This window comes from Akebia trifoliata, chromosome 6, assembly GCF_017979445.1.
Source record: "Akebia trifoliata isolate Shusen 1 chromosome 6, ASM1797944v1, whole genome shotgun sequence".
Taxonomy (NCBI): Eukaryota; Viridiplantae; Streptophyta; class Magnoliopsida; order Ranunculales; family Lardizabalaceae; genus Akebia; species Akebia trifoliata.
In genome coordinates this window covers 4569538-4596570 of record NC_141380.1, presented here as the reverse complement: position 1 = coordinate 4596570, position 27033 = coordinate 4569538, and the positions used below count along the sequence as shown (strand labels likewise).

General features: G+C 33.0%; 1 protein-coding gene and 1 long non-coding RNA gene across 4 annotated transcripts; both read left to right on the top strand.

Annotated features, from left to right (window-relative positions):
- The first annotated feature begins 2603 nt into the window (after positions 1–2603).
- On the top strand, positions 2604–12847 carry LOC147399775 (OVARIAN TUMOR DOMAIN-containing deubiquitinating enzyme 12-like). 3 transcript variants are annotated; one of them, XM_086445251.1, is made up of 11 exons: positions 2604–2980; positions 3082–3209; positions 7056–7447; positions 7538–7710; positions 9523–9596; positions 10069–10123; positions 10869–10943; positions 11058–11300; positions 11573–11657; positions 12288–12344; positions 12484–12847. In XM_086445251.1, the coding sequence occupies exons 3-11, from the start codon at positions 7123–7125 to the stop codon at positions 12549–12551; spliced, it is 1155 nt and encodes a 384-aa protein (XP_086301377.1). In that variant the 5' UTR covers positions 2604–2980; positions 3082–3209; positions 7056–7122; the 3' UTR covers positions 12552–12847. The 3 variants fall into 3 exon arrangements, with proteins under 3 accessions (XP_086301377.1, XP_086301376.1, XP_086301378.1); XM_086445252.1 differs by lacking the exon at positions 3082–3209 and having other exon boundaries at positions 2611–2980; positions 11058–11131; positions 11252–11300; XM_086445250.1 differs by lacking the exon at positions 3082–3209 and having other exon boundaries at positions 2605–2980.
- A 2724-nt stretch (positions 12848–15571) lies between these two features.
- On the top strand, positions 15572–26487 carry LOC147399774 (uncharacterized). The gene is made up of 4 exons (XR_015179128.1): positions 15572–15770; positions 16128–16244; positions 21703–26271; positions 26425–26487. It is a non-coding gene; the product is annotated as an uncharacterized LOC147399774 (long non-coding RNA).
- The last annotated feature ends 546 nt before the right edge of the window (positions 26488–27033 follow it).

The window sequence follows — 27033 nt, the reverse complement described above, 5'->3', positions numbered from 1 at the left end:
ATTCTTGATAATCTAACTACCCCACAGGGCACACTCAATCGACTTTCCTGATGTGACAAGTTCGGGAATTACAAATTTGTATGCCTTGGGATACACATTTTTATAGGGAGGTGCAATATTGTATCATGAGACGTATAGATCTACGGTTCCCGAACTTGTCACGTGGGATACTCATATTATCACAATTCTTTCTTTAATGAGGGTTATTTTTATAATTTCAATGCATAGATTACAAAAACTTTTGCAATAGATATGTTTTGTAAATTAGTATTTTTTTGTAATTTGAAATAATATTTATGATGAGGTTGAATAAATTAAAATTATTTTCACATTTTATTTTAATAAGAAATCAACCGAGCAATAATAAATCTTTCATGGCAAAATGTTACAGGGCCCTAGAATAGATAGGTACAAATGTTGAGAATGTTTACGAATATTTGGATCTTCATATAGGGTTATTTAAAGAGTTGTGATAATCTAACTCCCCCACGTGACATTCTCAAAATACTCTCTAGACGTGGTATGTGTTAGAATCATAGATATTTTTTTATCTTAAGATACACACATCCCCATAAATATTTGCAATTGTGTATCCCAACGCAAAGAAATGAATATAATTACATCACATGCCACGTCAGTCAAGAGAGTATTTTGAGTATGCCAGGTGAGGGAGTCAGTAAACTATTACTCTTATTTAAACTCCCTTTAGCATAGTCATTAGTCACGTGTCTTGTTTTTAATATAAAGGATAATTTAGACATACTCCTTCGGATATTATTGAATATTCTAGATACCTAGTACTTTTAAAATTGATGACATAACCCTTGACTGTGGTCTTTGATTTTATAAAATTATAATATAAATTGAATCAATTCTCCTCGATTTTACAAAATTACCCTTTTTCCCCCTTTGGAAGTGGGCGATATTTTAGCCAGATTACTTTCTCAAAGTCACTCTCAATGTGACACTTGGCGTCCAATTCTCATATGGTTTTGCAGTGTTGAATGGTCAAGAATTTTTCTCAATTTTATTTTTTTTAATAAAATAAGGGAACTTTATGTGGTCAATATCACCAAACATTCTACCATCTTTTTAAGGTAAGTTTTTTTTTATTTGATTTAATTATCAATTTTTATTTATATTTTGTGAAAAAAATTAATTAATTTTCCTAAAAACTTTCATAATCTATTTTCACATCAAGATTTATTTAACGGTCATTTAAGATAAAAATTCAAAACCTTGCATAGAAGATGATGAATTTATCAGGGGAAAAAAAGTAATAAAATCCACTATGTATCTCAAATCTTATTACATAAATCTTTCAATTAATGCTATAAAAGAAGAAGATTCTTTCTTCCAATGAGAATCTATATGATAAGATTTGAGATGTTGGTGAGAGATTTCAACATGCTACCTAGACTAAAAAAAATAAATAAAGTCTAATCAATTCCAGCGAGGATATCCAAAATCACTATTCATAATGGATAATCATATACTTATGATAGTCATTTTGGATATTCAAAGGGTGTGCACTCCAACTGTATTATTCAAAATACTTATCCATAAATATTTTATTATTCTTTTAATTCAATAAAAAAAATGGACATGGAGATGAGTAGTGCATTGGAGACCTTTATTATCCAAAATGACTCAAAAATAACAATTAGGGTAGTGAAATTTTTGAAACAAAACTTGCTATCCAAAATAGGGAGTGAGATGATAATGCCTTGGAGACCCCTAGTTTGGATTTCACTCTCCAAAAGGACAGTTTGAGGGGATGGGTAATGGGATATTGAGTGTGTTGGAGTTGCTCTTAGCAAGAGCATAAATAAAGGGTATTTTAATATCGAATAATGCTGAAGTGACCTCAAGTTGGAACCTCATATCGAACTTTTTGACGTGAAAGTGTATGTAATTGGAAACCATAGATGCTTTTCATCGAGATCCAACTTGTGGTCACTCTAGCACGACTCTTTAGTATTTTCATTTAGCTTCTCAAAGAAGACAATATCCTATCAATTTGAAAAAATTAATCGTGAAGTGACATCAAATTATACCTCATATCGCATATCTTGACGTGAAAGTGTGCAAGAATCATAAATGCTTTTCATCAAGATAAGAGTAAAAAAGCATCTATGATTCCTACACACTTTTATGTCAGGATGTGGGATATGAGGTACAATCTAGAGGTCACTCCAACATGACTCTATTGATATGTAAAAGTGGGTCCCACTGGATTATATTAGTTGGTAACTTGGTATACTCCTCCATAGTTTTGAAGAGAATCGTGCTGGAGTGACCTCAAGATTGTACCTCATATCGCACATCCTTGCATAAAAGAGGGAAGGAATCATAGATAGTTTTTTGACTCGTAACTCAATGAAAGCATCCATAGTCACACCAGCCTGATTCTCTTCAAAACTAAGGAGGAGTACATCAAGTTACCAATTCATCCAGTGGGACCCACTCAATCAAACAAAATCCCAGTCGTCAAACCCACAAAATCATTTTTTAATCCAACCGCGCGAGATCAAATCACGCTAACTCATAACGGCCTTCAGCAGGTCAGCTTCTTCTCTGAATTTTATAACGCGAAAAGTGGGAACGATTCAAGGAAAAGCGGCTTAAATCAACAGCACTTTTGGCCCACTTTTAGAACAAAAAAAAAAGCGAATTAAAATCTCAAATCGATTTCGTGAAGTTGTCCTAACTTTAACGCCTCTGGTCACTATAAATACAAGCATGACGTCCCCTCAAATTCGATTTTTCTTTGTTTTTACAGTCCCGTCTTCCCTCCATCGTTATCTCTCAATGTGTCGTATCGGACTCGATCTCTGAAAAATCTTATTTTTTTTCGTTCTCTTTCCTTTTTTTGTGTTATTTGGATTTTTGATTTTAAAGTCTGTGAATCGGATTAAAGCATTTGGATTCATCAGTCAGAGACGCTAAATTTTAATTTCTTTGGTTTGATGGTACGAAGGTGAGATTTCTTGGATGTTGCATGTTTGATGTTTTTACAGGTTTGTTTGATTTCAGGATTGTTGATTTGTGATGTATGATGTTGGAGCTTAGATTCTGTAGGATATGAGGTTTCTTAATGCTTTAGCTTGGGATGAGTTTCTTCTTTTTATTGATTCGAAATTGGATCATCTTTGTTGAAGTTTTTGGAAGGGATTTGGGATTTTGGATGCTGTTGTTGTGATTTGAAGGTAGAAATCCCTAGATTAAGCTAATCCTGTTGTTTAATTTCTCGATTGCTGCATGAAAGGTGCCAATTTGGTAGGTTGGTAAGAATCTGCTTTCATGCAATTGCCTATCAATTTTTTTTCCTTGATTGCATGTTATTTGGGTTTTCCGATTTTCAATTTGGAAAATTGAAGTGCATGTTACTTTTTCTTCTTCATTTGTAAATTAATTGGCTCTGGTTCATTTGGGAGATGCCCGGGAGTTATGATTGTTATGGTTCAGAGTTTAATGAGGAAATAGTATAGTTGAATCATGGATGTAATAAAAGGTTGGAGCTTTGTTGGTGAATAAAAACAGATTTTTTGAAGGTTGGAAAAAACTGATGTTAAGGAGTTTGTTTTTATTTATTTATTTGATGGGTAGGAAAAATATTATCTCGACTCTTGAACCTCAAGTAAGGTTCAATAATGGCTAAGAAACACCATTCTAATATTTTTTTCTTTCAGGATAGTTTGCATGTGGGAGTTTTTTCAAGGGTTTGAACTAATTCCTTGTGGATTAAGCCACTAACATTGTCGAAAAGATTCTTTGGTGGGTTGGGAAGATGTGCTAGCATGTGGGAGATAGACCTTTTTTCAAGAGAAATATGTTGTTTCTTAGTAAAGAATGCGACTCAATTTGATAATTGAATCAAGTGATTGCTTGTTATTTTGGTAACCTATTATGTTTGTTCCTGAAATGAATGATCTATTAGTGTTTGTGCTATTTGGATATAATACTAAGTCTTATGATTTTGATCCTCTTTTTCTGCCATCCCTATATTTGAATCTCAAAAGGTATTGAGCATCTCGATTGATGTGGAACCAATTCCATCGCAATCTTTACTATTACAACGAAGCTCACCCCTAGGATCGTGACCCAATCCCCCCCTCCCCCAATAATTTTTTTTTTTGATTGATAAAAAAGGGATTGGGCCAATTCTTGAGCTATTACTATTCAAAAATCAGATGTACAATTATGTAATAAATACTTATCAGTATAGCTTCCAAATATGGTAATTTCAGTTTTCTTATTTTCTAGAGCCGGGAACTGATTACGAGATCCAACTACTTCAACTGGAAGCCCATGGCTGTCGCTTTTGGTCATTTTCTTCCCACAATGCCCTTACAAGATCTAGTCTCTTTCAATTTCCTATCAAGGGCATGTAGTGTCAAGTAGCCTTTTATTATTACTAAAGAACATACAGTAGAGAAGGAACTAGAAAAGCGCGATGTTTTCGGTATTTTATCTATTTTTAGACTTGTTTCTTTCCCTCGGAGATTTTTCAACAGCTCGTTACCTAAGATCATAACTAGTGCTTCAAGCATGGGCAAAGCACAATGAATATGAAAATTTATGCATACAGAAAACAAAAAAGAAATTACAAAAGATGGTAATCTTATCAATGAAGCATTTTAGATCTTACTTGAATATTTTTTAGGCCATTTATATCTATAGGGTATAATCTGCATAGTATATATTTTAAGTTGTTATTTATTTCCATCAAAGGAATTTTGGTAATAGATAATAATGTTGCATAATTATGCAAAAAAAGTTCTCCTAGTTTTTCAGACACAAATAACATTTTGGCCTATTTCTTCTCAGTACTTAGTCAGTTAGTTGTCTAGATTAACCCAATTTTGATGGTGCATTATAACGGAAGATTTCTTCATTGTGGTCTTGATATGCACACTTTCTAATCAAGACCATTGCCCACTCTTGTGTTGAGCATGTTTCAAGAAACCAGATCCATCACATTCGATAATCCCTTCAAAACGTATGAGACTTTTTTTTTTTTTTTTTGTTGATAAGTGAAGAAGTATGGGTTCAAGGGGGTTTGAATCTAGGATGTGGGAACAACTTTCCACACATCTTACCACTTAGCTAAGTGGCACTTCTTATATGAGACAATTTTTATAGCTTTTAAGAAGCTAGTTTTATAATAGGCAGTGGGTATCGTTGCTTCAGTTGTCTCATGGTTATAATAGGCATCCATATCTAGTTATGTAGTCAATGCCATTTTTCTACCTTCTGATCATATTTTTTAGTATCAAAAACCTCATGGGGTATAAAGAAGAAACAAAAGCCCAAAAAGAACTAGAAGGAAAAAACCATGAAGGAAGAGTGCATACCATCTTTGGCTTGCCATGATACTCAAAGAACCATACATTTTATAAGGTTCATATATGGTACTTATGCAGACAAATTTTCCTCTAAAAAGTCAAATTAAGAATTTCACGGGAATCTTCATCTTTTAGTCTAGGGTGTTGTTCATTTCTTCTTTGCATGCTAATTGACAATTTTTGAGCCCACTAACCCAAGTTTGCCCCACCCTTTGGTGTGCCCTTACAACAAAAATCACCTTGATTGACGAGTTCCAGGCTTCTAGCATATAGTAACAAAAACCTTTTATCCTAGGTCTCTCTCCCACTCCGGAATCTCATTTTGGTTCCCAACCCACTTACTAAAATACCCCAATTAAGGCTGGAAACCTATTTATGAGTCTGTTCATAAAATCTATTATGAAAAAGTGCACGATCTATAGTTAGTAGAGAAAGAAGATAAAAATGCTAAGGTGGCACATTAGGGAAAAAAGATAATTGCTAAAAAATGTTATGCGGAAGAGAGAAAAACAATGGCGTAGCCTCCAGCTTTATATAATATCTTTTAGATTTGGGTGGTTGTGAAAATGATCTATTAGAAAGCTCACTCTAGTGCATTCATTACTAACTATTCTCATCCAACTTTAAAATTAACATTTATGTCAATTTAAAATTCCCATGAAAATTAGTAACTTGAATTATTTAGTCTTTCTTAGAGGGAAATTCCATTACTTGCATCGCATGTCCTGGTCGGTGGAATATGATATGTGGACTTCTTTTCCTAAGTGGATTTCAAGGATAGCACTTATGGTAGGATAAAATGACATAAGGTGATGAAACGTGTTTGATTACTGCATTTATGCATGTGGATCTTTCTTTTGTTTACTTTTTTGCTTCTTCTTCGTTTTCCCCATTTTAATACTGCCAAGAGTAAGTAATCGTGAAAACATATATTTTCTTATGGTACCTGTGAAATATGAGATGTTGATTTTTTACAGTACCTGTGAAATATGAGATGTTGATTTAGTTTTGTAAGCGGATTTCAAAGATATCACTCATGGAAAAGGTGCCACCTCAGTGAGGTGGTAACTTCTGTACGAGGTTATACCATAGACCTAAGATCAAAATCCCGCCTTCACCTATATACCATTTGAAAAAAAGAAGAAGAAATAGCGCTAATGGTAGAACAAAATGAAGTGACTCAACTAAACATGTTTTATTACTGCCATTTATTTTGGTCTATCTTTCTTACATTGGTTTGTTCAGGATAAACTGTTTAAACCGTATCTCTTCTCATGCCTGTTTTTCTTATCATAGTTGCACTATTTATATTGTTCCATTCAATTTATTGTGTTTATAGATTGCACACTTGGTTAAAGGGGATTTGATTATGAGGTACCCCCTATTAAGATATGGTGTTTCAGGCTCGTTTTACTCCATTTATAACTTCTCTTTTACCAAAGGGTAATTGAATTCTTTGCACTTTCTTTTGAAACCATTTTCTGTATGTGGGAAGATACTTTTAAGGTTTGTGATATTTTCAGATGTCCTTAGTGAAGACAGTTGCATGCCTATTTTAGATCTGTTGGTAAAGGACTGTGCTCCTTTTTGCATTTTGGAGTACTTCCTTTGATACATTGAAGAGAAAAATGCAAACTTACATAGGTTTCATGACTTCTTTCGCAATTGAAAATTTCTTTTGAACTTAAGTTACCGTAATTTTCTCAGGGGATTACACCAGATTTTTCTTTGGAACTAGCACAACTTTACTGGTTGAGAATTATACATAAAGGTGATGATTACCTACAATCAAGATCCTGATATTGTTCGTTGGGGTCTCAATCTTCTTGGTGATCCATTCTCTCATTCTGGGGATTGTGGAACTACTACTACACATGAAATCGACTACTACAATGAACACTATGCCAGGGAATCTTATTATGACATCCCGCGTAGTAATGTTGATAATGATGAGATGATTGCTCACGCTCTTCAGGAAGAACTATCACAGCTTGCCGTTGCAGAAGCATCTGGATCTACAAATGCAGGGCAAGAGCAATTGCAAACATCCATTCTTACTCAGGATTGGCTTGGTCCATCTACAATAAACTATGCTTCTGGTAATAGGAAGTTTAGGAACTGATTCAATTTTTTGGATTCCTTTCCTTTCTTTTATTTGTTCTGACCACATTTTTTTATACTATATATAGGGGATGTGAGTGGTCACGAAGAGGGAGATGATTTGGAACCCTCTAGTTCATGTTCTAGTCCTGGAGAATGGTCTTATAATGGGGAGGAATGGCCTTGTCCGCTAGAGTTAACAGATGAGTATACTCTCGACGGAGAAGTAGGGAAGAGGTTGAATCAGATGGTATCTATTCCTGTAAGTTCAGCATTTTCGGAGTTTCATTAATGCCTCTTCAAGATCTGATATATGGTGCTAAGTTGTGATAATTCTTGACTATCTAGGCACGTAGGAGGCTTTAGATACTTCAACACAACTCTTGGAAAATCCATCATTCCAAAAATAAACAAAATAAAACAACAGAGTCCAAATTAATACTAAGAAATCTGCAGTACTGATTGGACATGGAGAAATGGATCCATGATATTTTCCAAATTTTCAGATGCTAAAGTGTGAATCAAAGGCGCTGGAGCACCTCACATGCATGGAATTTCTTAAATAAATAATTAAAATGAAATAGAAAAAAGGGTAATCACCACATCTTTCCAATTCTCAAGTTTCAAATCCACATGATTGAATTCCAAGTTTTAATGTGCCTACATTAATAATATTAAAGGACGTGCTAATGTCTAAAACTTCAATGGGATGTTAGCAACATCCACAACCATCTTTGTTCCATAAATACTTCTATAAAACATTTCTATTTCGTCATTTAAAGTAAAAAAAGCAAGGGTTGTGATGTCATTTACGTAAATAATATTTTAGACCTTTTGATTTTTACGAAAATGCCTTTATTCACTAACAATGGAAATTCCATTAGACATTGACACCAAAACCTTAGCCTTATGTTCACTAAAAGTCAATAGAAATGCTTTATATGGGTATTTATGGAAGAAGATGCTTATGGATGGATAATAGCAATCCCCTGATATAAAATATTACTATTTTATATTTCGAGAAGAAATAAATATTTTGTATTTGAATAATTGACATTTTTTGCAGTAAACACATATTTTATATTTTTTGCGAAATATAAATTATTGTTTTTTTTTCATTAACTTCTTCATAACATACTACATAAATTTATTTATGATTCGAATCAATTCAACAACTTTCTTTGCAAATATTTCTATTTTATATGCGAATTAAAGTATAAATACTCCAATTATGGTACATGGTTACATGCCATTAGCAAAAAAGAAATCGAAGAAGATAATAAAAGAAGTGGAAGAAAAATACAGATGATGAAATAGAAAATATGGTTAATACATATTGTTAGGAGTAATAAGTTACTAGTTGTAGGCCGAGGTGGTGGTAGAGATTTAGGGTGGAGCCGTGGAACCTGTATGTGTATTCACTGTGCCTCTGATAGTCATGCAGTAGACTATTGTTGGGATTGACATGGTAGACCCGATGCCTATGTGGTTTCATCATCAGTTCAAGTCACACACACACACACCAATCGGCCAATATTTGGATAAACCCTTGTTACAGATCAAAAGAGCATACTTATAGTAAAGAAAGGAAGCGATAGAGTACGACAGATTTACCAAAGAACTGCCACAGAAGAGAAAGAGCCACGCTATAAGGCTTTTGTCTCGCACATGCGTCTCACTTGTACTTCTTTTGGGCAACTATTTGTATGAGGTGTATGCCTGTTTTTATGCTTCTTTCTTGCACCTCAGGCATTGTTAATGAGCCTCAACCTGAGGCATGCCTCAAGGTGTAAGCCTCACACACCTTTAAAAACACTGAATTATTTGCCACGTTAGTGTTCATAGATCTTCATTACATATTTGTTTCGAGTGGTTATTTATATGTATTATGTTCATATGCCCTATGGATGAGTTGGCTGATTTGAATTTTGTTATATACTGTAGACAACATAAAGTCTGCACCCAATGCTTTATGGTGGTGACTTTATTATTAAATTTAGTTTCTACTTTTGAGATTAAACTACATATGTTTAGTCATGCTGAACTGGAAGGGACTCCTGATGTTTTTTTGCAGCATGTTCCTAGAATCAATGGAGAAATGCCATCAGTTGATGAGGCAACTTCAGACCATCAAAGGCTGCTTGATAGGTATCGTCTTTAGTTTTTCCTCTTCACTCTGTTTCAACATTTAGAGAGATATTATTCGTTTATATTACTTCAAGTGTGGTTTTATCAGTGAGTAGTCCTTTTATTTTGTCTAACTAAATGGGTTTTATCTCCTATTCTTGGATTCGGATTATTCATTATCTGTTATTTAATGATCAGTTTGTGTCAGGCTTCTGGTTGGGCACTTGGGCCTAAATTATGAAGAAACCAAAGAATTACATTTTTATTTGGAATCATCTTGTCGGAAACTTGGAATATGAACCGTTTATGAGTTTACACGTTATATATTATGCGGGTATTGCATCAATTTCTATTCCTGAACAAGCAATGCATGTGAACCTATTGTTCCGGTTGATGTTTTCTACAGTGATGCTCCATCTCCTCTTCATTTTCAATAGGATTTGCGATTTGACATCTGCTACATTTGATGGTAGAGATGTTTTTTCTTCTGCAGATTGCAGTTATATGATTTGATTGAACTTAAGGTCCAGGGAGATGGTAACTGCCAGGTTAGTTACTGGATTCTCCATCTATTCTTTTTCACCCAAGTTTTTAGTAAGTTAACTTTTATTGTGGTTCTCAAGTACAAATTTATAAAGTGCAACATGGGGATATATATAAACACACACACGCTATCTTGTTGTGATGGCAGGAGCATTTTAATGACAATTAAAAGTTATTGATTTAGTTTTTTAGTCTTTCTATTGAGGTTCACGTGTGAGTTAGTGCTTGAGAGTGTTTTATCCTGATTCACTGTGTTTATGATGCATTGTTTAATTTCTTTTTAAAGTTAGATTGAAAGTACTTCAGGGGACTCTCTAGTGGGCTACTAAGCTCTTGTTGCTTGGTAATCATGTTTCTCTCTTGTGCAAGCGCGCATGTAACATGGTGTTTATTTTTGGATGGATTCAGTTCAATTTGACCAGGGAGCATCTTGATTGAAATAATGTTGCTTTTTTCTCCTCTTAATTTTGTTGTCTGAAGCTCAAAATTTGGAGTTAGTGTGGCATTTTTCTTCCATTCTGATTTCTTTTGTCAAAATTGTCACTGAATTGCTTCAATTCTAAAACCTTTACTTGAAAACTGCCTATAAAATTTAGCTACATGTTGATAGCTTGGCCTGAATGGCTATTGCAATCTCGTTTCTTGCTTAGTGTGGACACCAGGCCTTACTGATAATCTTTTTATGGTTACTTGTTTTGGTCCTTTATATCATTGAAGTCTATATCTCATTACTTCCATTTTCCCCCCCAGTTTCGTGCTTTATCAGATCAGTTCTATCGTACAACTGAGCACCACAAGTTTGTGAGGCAACAGATTGTTAATCAGGTTGGATTTCACTTGCCGTTTGATGTTTCATAGATACCTTGCCTTTATAAGGATTTTGAAAGTCATGGTTTAACTATTCTATTGTTCTCTTATGCAATGGTTGGATATAATCAGCTCAAGTCTCACTCAGAGAGTTATGAGGGATATGTTCCTATGGCTTATGGTGACTATTTGAAGAAGATGTCCAAGTATTTTTATACTCATTTATCTTTTTTTTTTTTGTTTTTTCCTTTTATCATTTTAATCTCTAATGGTTTTGGCCAATATCGTGTCATGTTTTATCTTACCTTAAATGTGAATGAAAACAGGGTGGGTGAATGGGGTGACCATGTCACACTACAAGCTGCTGCAGATTCGGTATGAATTAGCAACTACCTTGTCCTTTTATTCATGAAATTTCTATTTCTGCTAAGAACAATACTAAGCTGACTTGGGGTGGTGGTTTTCCTTCTTGTTACTTTATTGGATTTCTCACCCAAAATTCCATTTCGAAGCTGCAAATGCATTATTATGTTATTTTACGAATTCAAGGATGAGTTCATTTAGTACAATATGAGCATAATAAATACTAGAGTTAAAACATTTATTTCATTGATGACTGATATGCATATTTTAATGTTTTGGTGCAGTATGGTGTTAAAATATTTGTCATAACATCATTCAAGGATACCTGTTACATTGAGATTCTCCCCAACTTTCAGAAATCAAATCGAGGTAAGAGTTTCTGAAAGTTCTCATTTTATGTTTTGCACCACGGTGTTCTCTCTAAGAATCTCGGGCTATATTAAATAATTTAATAATTAAAAGTATTGAGTCGCCCCCCCCCCCCCTCCCTCCACTGTGGCGCTATAGTTGATGTTGATTGTTTTTAGAAACAGAAGTCGTCATATTGGATGGGAATTATGCTGAGATTTTTGTTTTTGGTTGTTCAAGAAAGTACAGTTGTTCTAGTGGTGTATAGCATACAAGGTGATCCAGAAACAGTGATATGTAGATACTTGCTGTTTCTATCGTGGGGATGTTTAACTTAGTTGAACTCAGTGCACACTTGCAATGGGCATACTGTTGACCAATAGTGAAATTTAAAGCTCAAAGCTAGTGGATGAATCCTGTCTTAAGAGTGAGGCCTATAATAACATCGGTCACCCTAATCTTTATGTTCACACACACACACATGTAGAGAGAGGGAGAGAGAGAGAGTAGGTTTTAATATCTGACATAAATGTTCTGCTCACATGCTATAGTTGCACTCGTTGGCCTGATCCCTATTGGGAGCCATACAATTTGTATGAGATAATTGTCCGCCTTAGAAGAAATTTATCGAGGTGTGTGCTTTATATGCAGTTATTTTCTTGAGCTTTTGGGCAGAGGTGCACTACAACTCGATTTATCCTGAAGGAGGTAAAGTACATATTTTCTCGATATCTTCAAAAATATTTTCTGGGTAGGAAAAGAAAATGTAAAGAATGATAGTAGACTCCAATGGGCACAATGGCACTCACTGAGTTTGTATCTATGTCTGTTGTTGTTGTGGTTCCAGATGTGCCATCATTTGAGACAAAGAAGAAGAAAAAGTGGGGTGGATGGATCTTTGGAAAGAAGCACTAGAGAGAGAAGAGTGGATGAACAAATAATGGTTACTTCCTGGGCACTGCGCTTGCTGTTTGTGCATCAACGTACATTCTTCTGGAGAAATTTTCGCTGGGTAACATTTTCTGGTTCTGTAATGTGATGGGTACAATAAATTTCCAATTTTTTTTTTCTTTACAGAAGTTTGATTCAGAGTTCAGACTATATAAAGACACTAAGTAATATGGGAATAATATCATATTTGATACACTTAGATATGATTAAGGATAAGAAACCAAAGTTTTTATTTAAAAAAATTTGGTTCATACAAGGCATATTGGATTTTTTACAGCTTGCTATGTTATAATGATAGAAAACACCCTTGAATTACATTCATAGAAACAAAATTCTCCGATTGTTTTAAAAAGTCACGATTAATTCGTAATTCTTTCAATCAACGATTTAATCCCGACTCATTTGCAAAGTTTTGAAAAATATGAAAATTCAAAACCGGGCCTGCCTTGCCTCCTATCACCTTCCAAAAAAAATTGTTTAATAATATATTTTATAATATGAAAATTCATAAGTTTGTTAATATTATGTTTAATATATGACGTATACACCCTCCATATTGTTCATGAGTAACAATTTTTTTCCTTTCTTTACTATTATAAATATAATTTTAACTTTACATAAATACTAATTTAAAAAAAAAAAAAAATTTATGTGCAAGAACGTGTAAAACACATTGTTGGTGCTGTTAGTGTTTAATCTTATTTATGATATTGTAAAAGAAAATAATAAATTTTAGGAAAAATTATTTGAAGGTCTTTGGTGGATGAACTTTTTTCCAAATAGTCCAGGCTCCTCCTAATGGTCCATTTAGTGAAATTTTTTTTTCTAATCAGTCCTTGAACCCCAGATCTCACATTTCTCACAATTGAAATGCATAATGTGTCCTAACCGTTTAAACTCATCATTTTCATAAAAAAAATTTAGATTTTAGTCATCCCAATTGAGTTTAGGAGACTTCATTCTAACGTTAAGGATTTGAGAAGGAAGAAAAAATCATTTTCAAGCATTTTGACGATGTATGTAGAAAATTAAGATTTTTTCAAAAAAAATTTATTTCGTTTTTAGATATGAAAATCGATCAAAGATGGTTCTTTTTGTTTGAAATCATTTAGACAAGTTGTTATGTCAAATTTGTAGTCAATTTTTTTTTTTTTTTTTTTGGCATTTTAGCTAGAAAATCTAAAAAAACAAAAACGGATAGATTTTACAGTGTCTAGTTCAACAATTTAAAAAATGATCGAACTCACCAATAAAAAATGGTGAACATGACAATAATAAGTGATGAGTTTGACAATAAAAATGTTGACCTTGAAAATATATATAAAAATGGTAAACTTGACAATAACGATATATAATTAAGAACTTTTTTATATACTAAATGGACTATAAAGCTTTCACTTAGAATTCAACGACTAATAAGAAAGAAAATCACTTTTAATTAATTTTTCCTAAATTTTATTTTTTAGGATTTCCTTTACAAAGTACATGATTTTAATATTGGACGTTTCTGCTCCCCAGTCTAAGCGAGTAAATTTTGAGAGGTTTTATTGCCACATCAACTTTTACTAAAAACACCCCAAGATGCGTGCTATTTCATTGTAAATATCATGTGAATTGGGGTGCGGTTAGTGTCGCAATAGAATTTCTCTAAATTTTTTATATTAAATGAGAATGCAATCCTACCATTTAAAGAAAAAAATAAAAAACAGAAGGAAAATTGTGTGAGAACTTTGAATTTGATGTCAAATGGCTACGTGTTTCTTGTCTTTATTTTGAATTATTAATAGATTGAGGTACCGTGTTCTAGATAACGTGCGCCGCCACAGAATCTGTCTCTTAGAACCCTAAATTATAAAAGGCGACATCGGACTTTCTTCAGCACGATGACGTGGCATATGATAGAGACATCACGTCCCTATCATCAAATAATAGGGCACGTGACGTGAGCGTTATTGGAACCGAAAACAAACCTAGGTGATTTAAAGATGCCTCCTCACATTTTGGTGAATATTTGAGATACCTCCACTTGTGTATATCTCAATTCTCAAATATTCACTAAAATCACAATGCAAACTTCTTCAAGGCATAACATATGTCCACATAATAGGTTTTTAAAAAAATAATAATTAAACTAGTAAAATTTTATAATAAATTTAATAATGAAAATCATTGTAAAAAATTTGAGAACTATGTAATGGATCTATTTTAGTACACACCAATTTATATAAGGAAAGTCCTGAAATGTTGGAAAATCTAAGTGGAGAAAATTGATTAATACAATAAGTGTAACCATCACTATGTGAAAACTAAAAACTTCGACATAAAAAATTGATGTGCCAAGGCCTACGAATTTTAGATACTGAATTTTGACGGTCCAAGACCGTCAAAATTCTAAATATTCCCAAGTTTGATTGCTTAGAGCTGTCAAATTTCTCCCATCCTTCATTAATTTGACAATTTTGGCTCTTCGAAAAAAAATTTGACAATGAAAAATCCAATGCCAATTCGACCCCTTTGTTCGTCGAATTTTATGAAATTTGACGGCCTAAGACCATCAAATTTAGGTTTTTTTTTTTCACATTGTGAATGGAGTAATATCAGGGGCAGTTTTGTATAAAGGGCATCCCAAGACAAAATTAGCGATAAGAGAGTCGATTTTAAAGGCAAAATTAAATAGGCGATTTTGTGAACTGCTGTAAAAATCCTAAATCGAGGCTACTTTTTTTTTAATACACCATTAAAGAGACGAAAAACGTAGGCGATTTTCGTATAAATTCCCTTTATAATTGATTATGAGATATGATTATTGAGAAATCACCACAAATCTCAATCCATTTTGGCGCTTTCGTGGTCTCCATTTTTGAGTTTAAGATTGGAGATGAGAGGATGGAGGCAGCGGAAAGTATTCTCTCTACTCATAAATTAGCACAACTTAGCATCTATGGTTAAGTTTTGCGTTATCTTTTTTCATAGATTCAGTTTTTTCTGATTGGGGTTAGGTTTTGTGTTTGTGACATTTTATGTGAATTTTGGTAATTTCAGGACATTGCGAGTGCAGAGCTGCCGCCAACACATTCGATTCGGCTAGGGCTAGCTTTAACTTCTCCGTGTTTTATTACAAGATCTTGAATTTGCCTGATCGATCTTGAATTTGCCTGATCAAACTTGAATCTTGCGAAACAGGTGAAGGATTTATTTAGACCTTGAAACCCTAGATCTTCCCTTATTATTTCATGGTTGTGATTCATGTTCTTGATAGAAAGAAAAAATTATAAAAAAAATAGCTAAAGAAAATTTTGGTTAGGTTTGACTTGTGATTCCAATTATTGCTTCAGTTAATCTTGTTTTGTAGGTTATGGTGATTAGTGATGCTTTAACTAGTGTTGAAGTTCAATTATTTGTACCTTTGATTCATTTGTAATATTGTTTGTTGATCTAACTTTATTGAATTTCAAAATGCTTTAATTTGAATTGAAGTTTGAGCCTAATGCAACTTGTATATTAATTTTCTAGTTTCAATTTTATTTGCTTATTGATCAGGCTTTTGATGAAGCACTTGCAGAGCTCGACACCTTAGGGGAGGAATCGTACAAAGATAGCACTTTGATAATGCAACTCCTTCGTGACAACCTCACTTTGTGGACATCCGCCATGCAGGTATTGTATGCATTCTTTATTTATTTGTTCTTTTTGGTTGCAATGGTTTTATTTTATTTTTATTGATTTCAATACATGCCTAATTTTGATTTCGGATGATGGGGTTGATGAGATCAAAGAAGCACCTAGGGGCAAGGACAAGTAGCAGTAAAGTTTCTTGTTTGAATGGTTGCATTTGTCCTTTATTTGTTTTTTTTTTTTTTAATCTTTTTTTCCTTCTTTAATAGAAAATGCTTAGTATTAATTTTCCAGTAACTATGAATTTTCTAAAAATCCCAACTTTGATTTCCTCAACCTTTAGGTACAGAGTTTTGTTAATTTGTGATCTTTTGTGTGTGTGTGTGTTTGTTATTTGTAATTGTCTTCATCTTTTCTATGATTTGTAGTGGTGCTTGCATTGAATATATGTAGACACCCCATTTTTTGCATCTGTTTAATTCGACAATTTATCACTTGATTGCGGTGAATTCCTAATGAGGTACAAAGAATTCGAAGACTTGTGAGTACTGTCATCGATTTTTCCATTTCTAGTTATTCTATCTCCTTAACTCGTGACAACTCGACATAGAAATTTACGCACGTTTATGATCACTACACCTTACACCTGATTTAGCAAGCACCTATGCTTAGTTCGCTACATAGTTCGATAACTTAGAGACCTCGTTATGCTAGGAAAATATGACCTCGAGACTTATAAATAATCATGTTAAGACTGAAAGAAACCTCATGTCAAAATTCATAAAATCTATAAAAATCAACAAAATGATGAAAATACTCCTCATGAATTTTGGACCTCCGAAAAATCTCGAAAGTACTGCCATTGCACTCAAAATATGATTTCAAGTCTAATGAGATTAAAATTGATGAAAATAGAAAAAATTATGAGAAGTCACAAAAATAACCGAAATGCCTCTCAATGTCCAACTTTGACCTAGAGATCCTGATTCTTAGAAAAACATGATATAAAGAAGAAAATTAAAAAAAATTAAAATTTGAAATCCAATTAAAAATCCAATCTAATCAAAATCAAATTGAAAATCCAATATAATCAAAATCAAATTTAAATTAAAAATCAAAATCAAATTTAAATTAAAAATAAAAATTTAATTTAAATTCAAATTAAACATCAAATTCAAATTTAAATCAAAATGTCATCAAAACCAAACTAAAATTCAATCAATTAAAACTCAAAATCAAATTAAAAATTTAAATCAAAATTGACTTAAAAATACAAATTAAGAGTTGATCAACAAATAAATTAAAATTTAATTAAATTAAAAATCAAAATTAAAGTAAAATTTAATCAACTAATAAAATTTTAAATTAAAAATTAATTGACCCACAAAATTGGAATTATAATCAAAACAATCATGTAAAAATCGATCAATCACTCACCCAATCGATGGAGGATTATCAAAGTTTGAGTGGCATGGGATCACCACTCTTATGGTCTTAAAAGAAAGGAAAGGAAAAAAAGAAAGAAAATAAAATGTGTATAAAAAAAAAGTTTTTTTTTTTATAAAACTCCCACGTTTTGGCTGAACGGCTGAACTTAGGCTCTCCTACATTTTGGCTATTCTCTCTCTTTTTCTTCTCCATTGGCCCAGCCAACTCTCTTCACGTCTCTCTCTGATCTCTTCCGTCTTCCCCACGCCTCCATTGGTTGAAAGTCCCTTCTTCAACTGCTGCAACATCTTCTCTTCCAACGTCTCTCATTCTCCTTTGCATTTTTTCAATTCGATTTCTTTGTTTTGGGATAACAAGAAAAAAATGAAGACTCTCCTCTCTCTCTGACGACGTACTCTCCCTCTCCAGCTCTTTTTGATCTCCTTAATTTGCCAGCTCTCTCTTTGTCCAGCTCACTTTATAGACTCCCTCTCCCCACATTTTAGAACACCCCAGCTCTTCCTTTCTCACGGATGCCCCCTCTCATCTTCTAAACGTCTATGCACTCATCCCCCTCTCTTCAACTACTAGCAACAACCCCCTATCCACAGTTCTCTCTTTCTTAGCCAGATTCTCAGATTCCTAGCAGCCCCAACCATTCCATCTTCCCTTTAATTGCTAACAGCAACCGCAGCTTTGTCTCTAAAATCATCATTTTTTCTCTTGAACATAACAGCCATTACAGTCCTCCTTTCTTTCTCAAAACGTCATAAACCCAACAGCCTCGTCTGCAACTGTTCTTTCTTCTATTAATACGCGCCAATAGCCCCTCTTTTGTGGCTTTCATTCTTTTTTTTTTTTTTTTTTTTGTAATTGAACTCCCCACTGCATTTTTTTTATTCTCTTCTCCCTGACGTCTTCCTTAACAGCAACTTCATCAAGCTTTTCGTCTCTTAATCGACCCACAGCAGTGGCCAACCACTAACTCAGCAATCCACTTCTCAGTCGCAGCGACAGCAGCAACGATACACTAGCAGCAATAGTAGTGTTGTTATCTTCCTTCATTTACTACGGTGCTCACAAGTTCTTAACTCACCTCTAAAGGAATAAGACGGCCACTTCTTTGTTCTACATGTAAGCCATTTTTTATATTATTTTAGTATTTTCTTTGTTTTCTTGTTTTTTTTTTGCGACGAATTCTTTTTTCATTTTCACATTGTCTCCATCCTTTATCGATATATCATAGTAGTTTTTTTTATATTTTTATTGTTCTCATGTTTTTCCAACTAGCCGAATTATGCATCATGTTATTTTTTGCAATAATCTCATGTCGTCATATTTGAACTAATTTATGATCGGAGAAGTTCGTTCTTTCATTATTTTTTTCCTTTGCATGTTAACAAGGTTAGGAAGAATATTTTTTTTATAGACTTTATGAACGTTGTGCTCAAATCGAATTTGTGCGAATCATGATGGCGGAAGTTTAAATTTGTTTTTAGTATCCTCTATGTTGGCAATGTTGCCGATTTTGTGACTAGAGATTTTTGAGGACTTCTATTTGATGATGACTATACATGTTTTGAAGGAGAGCCATTTTTGAAAAGTCCAGAATTGTACATATATATGTCCTTCGGATTAATGGGATAAACATTGAGTTTTTTTTCTTTTTCTTTTTCGTTTTTTTTGTCAATTTCTGATTTGGGAAGCATGCTAATATGGGATGTTTCCAATTTGGGAACTTTATGTGCATAGTTATATTTAGATTTGATAATTTGTCATATATTTACAAATTTTCTCTTTAAAAGAAAGTGTTTATGTTCATATGTTTCTATTTTAGAAACTCCATATTCATAAAATTATTCGTTAGTCATATTTGCAAATTGCTGAAATTTTCTACTCATGTTTCCAATTTTGAAAAGTTTGTGAGCAAAAGTTTTATTTAAGAAAATTCATATTTGGAACTTTCTAATATGAAGATTCCATAATTTTCTATTTTGGGAAAACACATATTTATAAATTTTTAAGTTACATATTTTACATTTTAGTAATTTTCCAATTTAGAAGTTTTGCATTTTCCTATTTAGAAAATTTCATGTTTATGGAAATTCGGGATTTTCTAATTCGAAAATTTTATATTTTTTTGAAACTTTCTATTTTGAAAAATTCATTTTTATAAATTTCTAATTTGTGAATTCATTGTGCATTCTTAAATTTCTAATTTGAGGAATTTCATATTCCTAATTAAGAAGTTTCTTAAATTGCCAATTTAGAAATTTCATATTCATAATTTTAATTTGGAAAATTTTCATAAATACCTATTTTATCTTATTTGAAAAATATTTGCATATGTGGATTGCTAATTAGTTTTAGATCATGAGATATAATCAAAGTTTTTTCACGGATTTTCCCTTTTTATGCGAAATTCGATGAATCATGTAAATATTTAGAGGGATTTTAGCTATAAGATTCGTTTAACAAATCCGATATAGATTGATGATGATTGGACCATAGTTTGACTTTAGTCTTTGTATATTGACCATAAGATAGTTTTGAATTGTACTAGAGACCGATCATCTTGATCCGATGGATTCGGTGCCTAACACCTTATGAAATCTGTAATCTGACTCTTTACCCATTTCTCTTATTCGTGGACCGATTCAGATTCATCTAAACTAGGTGGCGATTCCTATTTATCAGAAAATCCCCTATTTACAAATCAGACACCTTAAACTATTTAATGAAAAATGGTTGTGGCGATTTCAATATGTGAAACTGTCTTTAAGGCTAGCTTGCTGAAAATGATATCCTTTTTTAGTTTGTTTGTTGTGCTCTTTTCTTTTCTATGGGGTTTAATGTGTGCTTTTGATTTCAAATAACAAGTCAGAATTGATCATTGAAGCATTTCTACCTTTTTAATTGTTGTTTGGATTCTTTTCTTTGAAAGTATTTTATTGTTTTTATTTGTTGTTTGGATTCTTTTCTTTGTAGAGATTCATTTGTTGATGGGTGGGTGAATAGTCATTTAGAAATCTTCTGTGAGCAAAGTCTATAGCTCAACTTGTTTTGGGTTGGTTTTGTTAAGAGTCAAGTACATTTTTTGTTCAAAGAGACGAGGTTGAGAGGAGAACAAATGTACTATCTTAGGTGTTTGGGGGTGGGGGGGGGGAGAGGACCCTTTTATGGTATCATTGAATTGGGCAATTGTCTCTAGATATGCCTGTGATTTTACCCTTCTCAAGTCCTGAATAAATAGAATATTAGCTTCAAATTTTTTCCTTGCCACAATGCCTTTTTGTTCCACTTGTAGTCAATAAATGAAATGTCGTTACTCTTAGGATATTACTGTCAGGCTTCCCTTATGATGTGGTTCTCTACATGTCCCTTCACCTATCATTTCTTAACATATTTACTAGAGTGTGGAGGAGCTCATTTGCTTTTGAAAATGGAAGGTAGTTTGTTTCTCTCTTTTATTCACTCAGATGAAGTCAATTTCCTAGAATCCATTACCTGAGGTACCAAAGCTCATTACACTACAGGAAAATTTATATATAGCGATGGGATTTAGCGATGGCCAAATCATTTCCGTTGGTGTAGAGCACTATAACGACGGACCAAAAAGATACCATCGGTGTAGATCTCCATTACATGTTGTTTTTCTCTTTAATGAATTCTCTTTACCTGTCAAAATAAATAAATCATCCTCTGTTTAACAGTCCAATTCCCCAGGGTTTGAGGCTTATCAGTGGTTAAATTATTTTGTTGCACTGTCCGCAAGCTAAATATGCTTACTATTACTGGTCTTATGACTCGTACAAAATAATTTGTTGCCAATGCAGATAACTACATGACTGTGGATCATGTGTAAAATACTTTAGAAAATTGGAATTAAGAAAGTGTAATATCTATGTGTTCAATTTTTTTTTTATATAATAATTTTTATTCAAATAGAGCTACTTCTTTCTTTTCCTTCAATTGTAGAAACTTGCTTGATTGAAGTCTCTGTTTACTTTGATTTCGAATGGGATTTGAGTTCATTACTTTTGCTAATCTTTTACTGTGAATTGTACTTCAGGCATTGGAGGACAGACTGCTTTGAAGCTTATTCGTCAACATGGTCATATAGAGGATATATTGGAGAACATAAACATAGAGAGGTTCTTCTCATGTTTGGAGTCTGGAACTTATTGTTTCAAATGTTTGTGCATGTATTTCCTTACTTTCTTTCGACATATTGAAATGATTATATTTTCATTGAACTCTTATGTAAAAATCCCGATTACTTTGGAAAATAGTAGCAATAATAGGTTGGTGGATCTTTAGGTAAGGTTGTAAGTGAGATGTATTTTTTATTTTTTATTTTGTAACCGAGGGAGTATCCCATCAACATCTCATGTAAGTGAGATGTTGCTGGAGAGTTGTTCACAGAAATATAATAATGTTTTCTTAGCTTATTCATTATTCTACTTGAACTTATAGTCGCTTATTCTACCTAAAAACTATAACAAGCCCATCACCAACGAGGAGCTACAAATGGCATTTCTATGACTTTAATGTTTCTTTTTAAAGCATTTGGTTCAGCTGGAGGAGGTGCCCTGTAAGTATAATATCTCCTTGCATTTGGTTCTGGATTTTTTTTTGGTAGAACTGGTTATGGATTTTTGGCATTATATCATGTATCATATTATATTTCATTGGGACATGTTGGCTTCTAGGGAAAGAGGAGCGACATCCAACAACAATAGGTCCCGCACCTTCTTATCGCCCTCACCACTCAATATGGCAGCCTGAACAGCAACACCCTAGGCAACAACCTTATCAGGGTTGATGCTCTTGCAAAGTTCCTTTCCATTGAAGAAATCCTGCAACAGCTGCTGAACCTTGGGAATCCTAGTGGATCCACCAATGAGTACAACATCATGGATGGTGCTTTTGTCCATCATTACATCTCTCAAACACTTCTCAACAGGCTCCATACACTTTCTGAAAAGGTCTATGATGAGCTCCTCGAATCTGGCACGAGTCATAGTAGTGTAGAAGTTGATACCCTCATACAAAGAATCAATCTAATTTATGATGACCTTGGGAATCCTTGTTTCTCTAAGTAGGGATCATTATTTGTATTTACGTCTCTGCTGTTCCATTCCAATGTCATTCAAATTATTTATTAGCTATGAATTGTGCTTCCCTTTCAAACACTTCTAAAATTTTCAACAAGGTACTTAACTCAATGGATTATACAGTATGAATATCCAAACATCATATGTGCTGATGTCATGTTTCTTTTCATGGGAGATGCTTGAAATGTACCAACCCCAGAAGAAGACCAATGGCTCTTCATTAGCTTTTCAGCATCTTCAAAAGTTGTTTTCTTAGAAGGCAAAATCCAGTGATATATGGTGTAAGAAGCATATCCACACTTGTGTATGTATTCTCTTTGTTAATTTAGTTCTCTTTGAACATCACTAACGACATTTCTTTGAATTTATGAACCTTGTTATTGCTTCGACAAGCTAATAATTGATGATGAGCTGGATTATTTAATTACAAAAGATTGATCTGTGCTTCATGATCTTTTCATGCTTACAACTTTACCATTTTCCAAATGTATATTAATAGGTATGGTGTTTTATTTATTTATTTATTTTAAATCTTAATTTAAATCTCTTGCTCGTCAATTTAGCATTTTGTTTTACATAATTTAGATTTAGATGTCTATGGTTGAACTCCCCAATCTAAATATATTTTATTCTATTGCAGGAATAGCAAATGCAATAGAACTAGATGATCCATTCTTGCCAAAACTTCAGGCTTTGAATTATATATATATATATATATTGTTATTAAACTCTTACAGCTATCAAGAAAGCTTATCGTGTGGTATGTTTTTATTTCTTTTTCACATAATCAGTTGTATATGTTGTTACATATCTATATTATCGCAATTTATTTCTTTTCTCTTTCTCGGTTTACATACTTTTGTACCTTGCTAAAAAGGAACATCCATCCAAATATAAATAAAGATGAACAAAAAACAATTACCCTGTAGCGGCTATAAGTCCAATTTCTTTAACTTCTAACGATGGTTTTTGGAATTGTGGCCTTCGATAATACATACATCGATGAAGGCTTTTGCAACGGTTTTTTGGACTATAGCAACGGTCAAAGCTGTCGCTATAACTCTATTTTACTGTAGTGTTACAAGGTAGCTTTTGATTTTTTTGTTTGGATGGCTTTATTGGATAAATTCTTTGTTTTATTTTATTTCTGACCACCTTATCACTCATAGAATCATCATAGTTGATTTTCTTGTATTAATGGGAATCTAGTGACGAATCCGTAAACCAATGCCTCATCCATTGTAAGGTTTCCCATCTCTTTTGCTTCCTTGGTATCATTGATCCTTGTTTTGTTTCGTCCCCTTTCCAAAGTTGAAACATCAAGACCTTTAATTCCAAAGAGAATTTGATTCAGCCGGTTGTTTGTTGCGTTCTTTAGAAAGAGAGGAATCATAAATAATATTTTTGAATGGAGAGGAATAGAAATAATAGAGCTTTTTGTCTGTCATGATGTGATGTTATTATCAATGTAAAGGCTTAATTTCATTATCCTTTTGTTGTTAAGCTTCAAAGAATGTAGTGGTTTCTTCTTTAAAAGATTTTGTTGTTAAGTGAGAGTTTGGGTAATGAAGTTTGTGTTATGTTGGATTCTCCTGTTTGTACTTTGTTTATTTTTTATTAATAAAAAATATTTTTCTTCAATGCCATGTCTATGGATGGTGATCTAATGCTGGACTGTGGATTTATTAGAGTATTATAAGATGCACTGTAAAAGGAGTTTTGTGATACACAAAATCGTATTCGACAGGAGGGCTTTTAGATCAGTTAGATTGAATGATTTTATGGAGAATAAAGGTGGCAAGAAGTATAGCAGTAAATAGTTATTCTGTTTGCCTTCTCTAGTAGGCTACTACAATATTTAAGACATTTGAACAGATCACCCCAACTGGATGTGAAAGCCATCCTGACACCAAATCACTTTTTCCCTTCTAGCTCCCATTGATTCAAGAAATAGGCACCACCTTTTGCTTCTCATTGTTTTTGTTCATCTCTTCAACTTGTCTCTTCTTCGGTTCCCTCTCTCTGGTTAAAGCTAACCTTGTCTTTGCAATTGGGTTCCATGGCTATGTGTTGATATGAACACCGTGTTGATATGAAAAATAATACATGTATCACATTCTTCTATTATTACCTCATTCACATTTGACAAAAATGTGAATGAGGTTATTTGATTCATTTGCACGATATTCTTGGAAGAATGGAAATCCCCATTAGTTATAATGTCACTGTTGTTAATCTCTTCAACTTGGTCTCCATTTTAGTTCATATTAACCCTATGTTGATATGAAAAATAATACGTGTCACATTCTTCTATTATTACCTCATTCACATTTGACAAAAATGTGAATGGGGTTATTTGATTCAATTGCACGATATTCTTCTTGGAAGAATGGAAATCCCATTAGTTCTAATGTAAACAATGTTGGCTTGCTTGAACATCACCCAACTTTGATAATTATGTAACAAGAGTATTTTCACCTAATATCTTGGATTTAGTTTAGTGCTGACTTTCTAGTGTATTCCCTTTCCCTTTTAATAGAGAATTGTTGCCTATATCTCCTTTCCCCACATGGTTTGTCGGTATTCTCCTTCCCTCTTTGGTAGTTTTCTTTTGTGATTCGTAAAATTTCATAGGAAAAGATCCAAACTAAAACCAAAAGCGATCAACAAAATAAATCTGTCATGGAATACAAAAAGCTATAACAAGGACAATCACAAAATAAATCTCTCAACTATAGTTACAAAATTATTGTTTCTCGTCTAGAAACCAAGTTTTCTAGGAAGAGACATAGAAACTCTTTGAAAAAATTAGACAAGAAGAAAATGTGAACTTTATTAGTGATGACGATATCATGAACCATGAGCTCCTTCCCTTAGTTGATCCACCACTCACTTTGCATAATGGACAAAACTAAACTACAATAGCTTTGTTGGATCTAAGATGGTCAAACATCAAAATTTCGAGAGCAGTTGTCCAAACAGAAAGGCCTCCTTAGTAAGAACTTTGGACTCCCAGATTATGACATCTATTTCTTATCCGTAATTAATGCACATCTTGAATTCCACACATCTTGATACCTTTGATACTATTTGAGAACCCAAAGTAGTACTAATGCCATTGATTGATGTAGTTTTTTTTTTCCTTTTCCAATTTTCTGATTCAGACAAACATAATTGAGTTAACTTGTTAGGTTTATTAGGATTATCACTTGCCTTACAAGTAGAAACTGATCAACTTAAACCCTTGAGATTGATTTTTTTTTCTCCTTGCACAAGAAGCAAAATATACAGGTATGAACGCTTAAAATGAGCTTTAGATTTTTTTTATTTGAAAGAGCTAGTCATTTTTTTATTTGAATTAAACATTTTCCTTAATCTTTATTTAAGTTTTCATTTATTTATGCTTACATAATGGTCTTAAAAAACAGGCAACACCTTTTTTGCATTTATAAATGTTGAAATGCTACTACCTGTTTAGACTGCCTATTGGTGCCTTTCTTGGCAAGTTCAACCTCGACGTTTAGGTGAGGCATCAAACCTCAAGTTTCCTATTATAATCATCAAAATCTTACGAATACTATCAATTTTTATAAGTTTTAGGTTTTATTTAAAATTTACACATTGAAATTATTTTCTATTCTTATTCAATTACTAAGATTTGTGCTTGTTTGTTACAGATTTTGGCAATGCTAATGAATGATGAGAAGCATGTATGTTATGCTCAATAAATGGCATTGGGTGAGTTGCATTATTACCTAACCACTTCTAATTTGTTGACCTTTTGTGATTTCTATTTCCCATGGTAAATTTTGAAGGAATTTATGTAATATGCATCTATTCCTTGAAACTGTAATTTTTTTTATTTATTTATTGGTAAGCTAAGGTTAAAAGGACCTCTCCCTAAAAAACATTACTATCAAGTGTAAATACAAACTAGATCTTCTTCTAAAATTCTTAGAAGATTTTGAGGAACATTAGAACTATCATGAAAGATAAAAAAAATCATTTGAAACAACCCCCAATTTCGCAAAATAATCCGCTACTCTGTTTACTTCTCTCCACTGAAATTCGAATTCACATTCTTCAAAGGCTTGAGCTTGATCTGTAATCTCCAGCAATGTTTTTACATACTTCCATGAAGGAATGAATTCCCCCTTTATGTATTTGATAGAATACAACGAATCTGATGAAACCAGAATTCATTTGAATTCCCTCAATTTTGTAAAATGCATTGCTTCTAAGATAGCTTGGATCTCAAATTTGATAATGTCCTCTTATCGCTATTA

What these genes read in the sequence shown, in the direction of transcription:
- LOC147399775 (XM_086445251.1), top strand. Translation starts at nt 7,123, where the DNA reads ATGATTACCTACAATCAAGATCCTGATATTGTTCGTTGGGGTCTCAAT. An exon ending in ATCAGATGGTATCTATTCCT is followed by an intron (nt 7,711 to 9,522) that starts GTAAGTTCAGCA and finishes GTTTTTTTGCAG; the next exon opens with CATGTTCCTAGAATCAATGG. An exon ending in GGCAACAGATTGTTAATCAG is followed by an intron (nt 10,944 to 11,057) that starts GTTGGATTTCAC and finishes GGATATAATCAG; the next exon opens with CTCAAGTCTCACTCAGAGAG.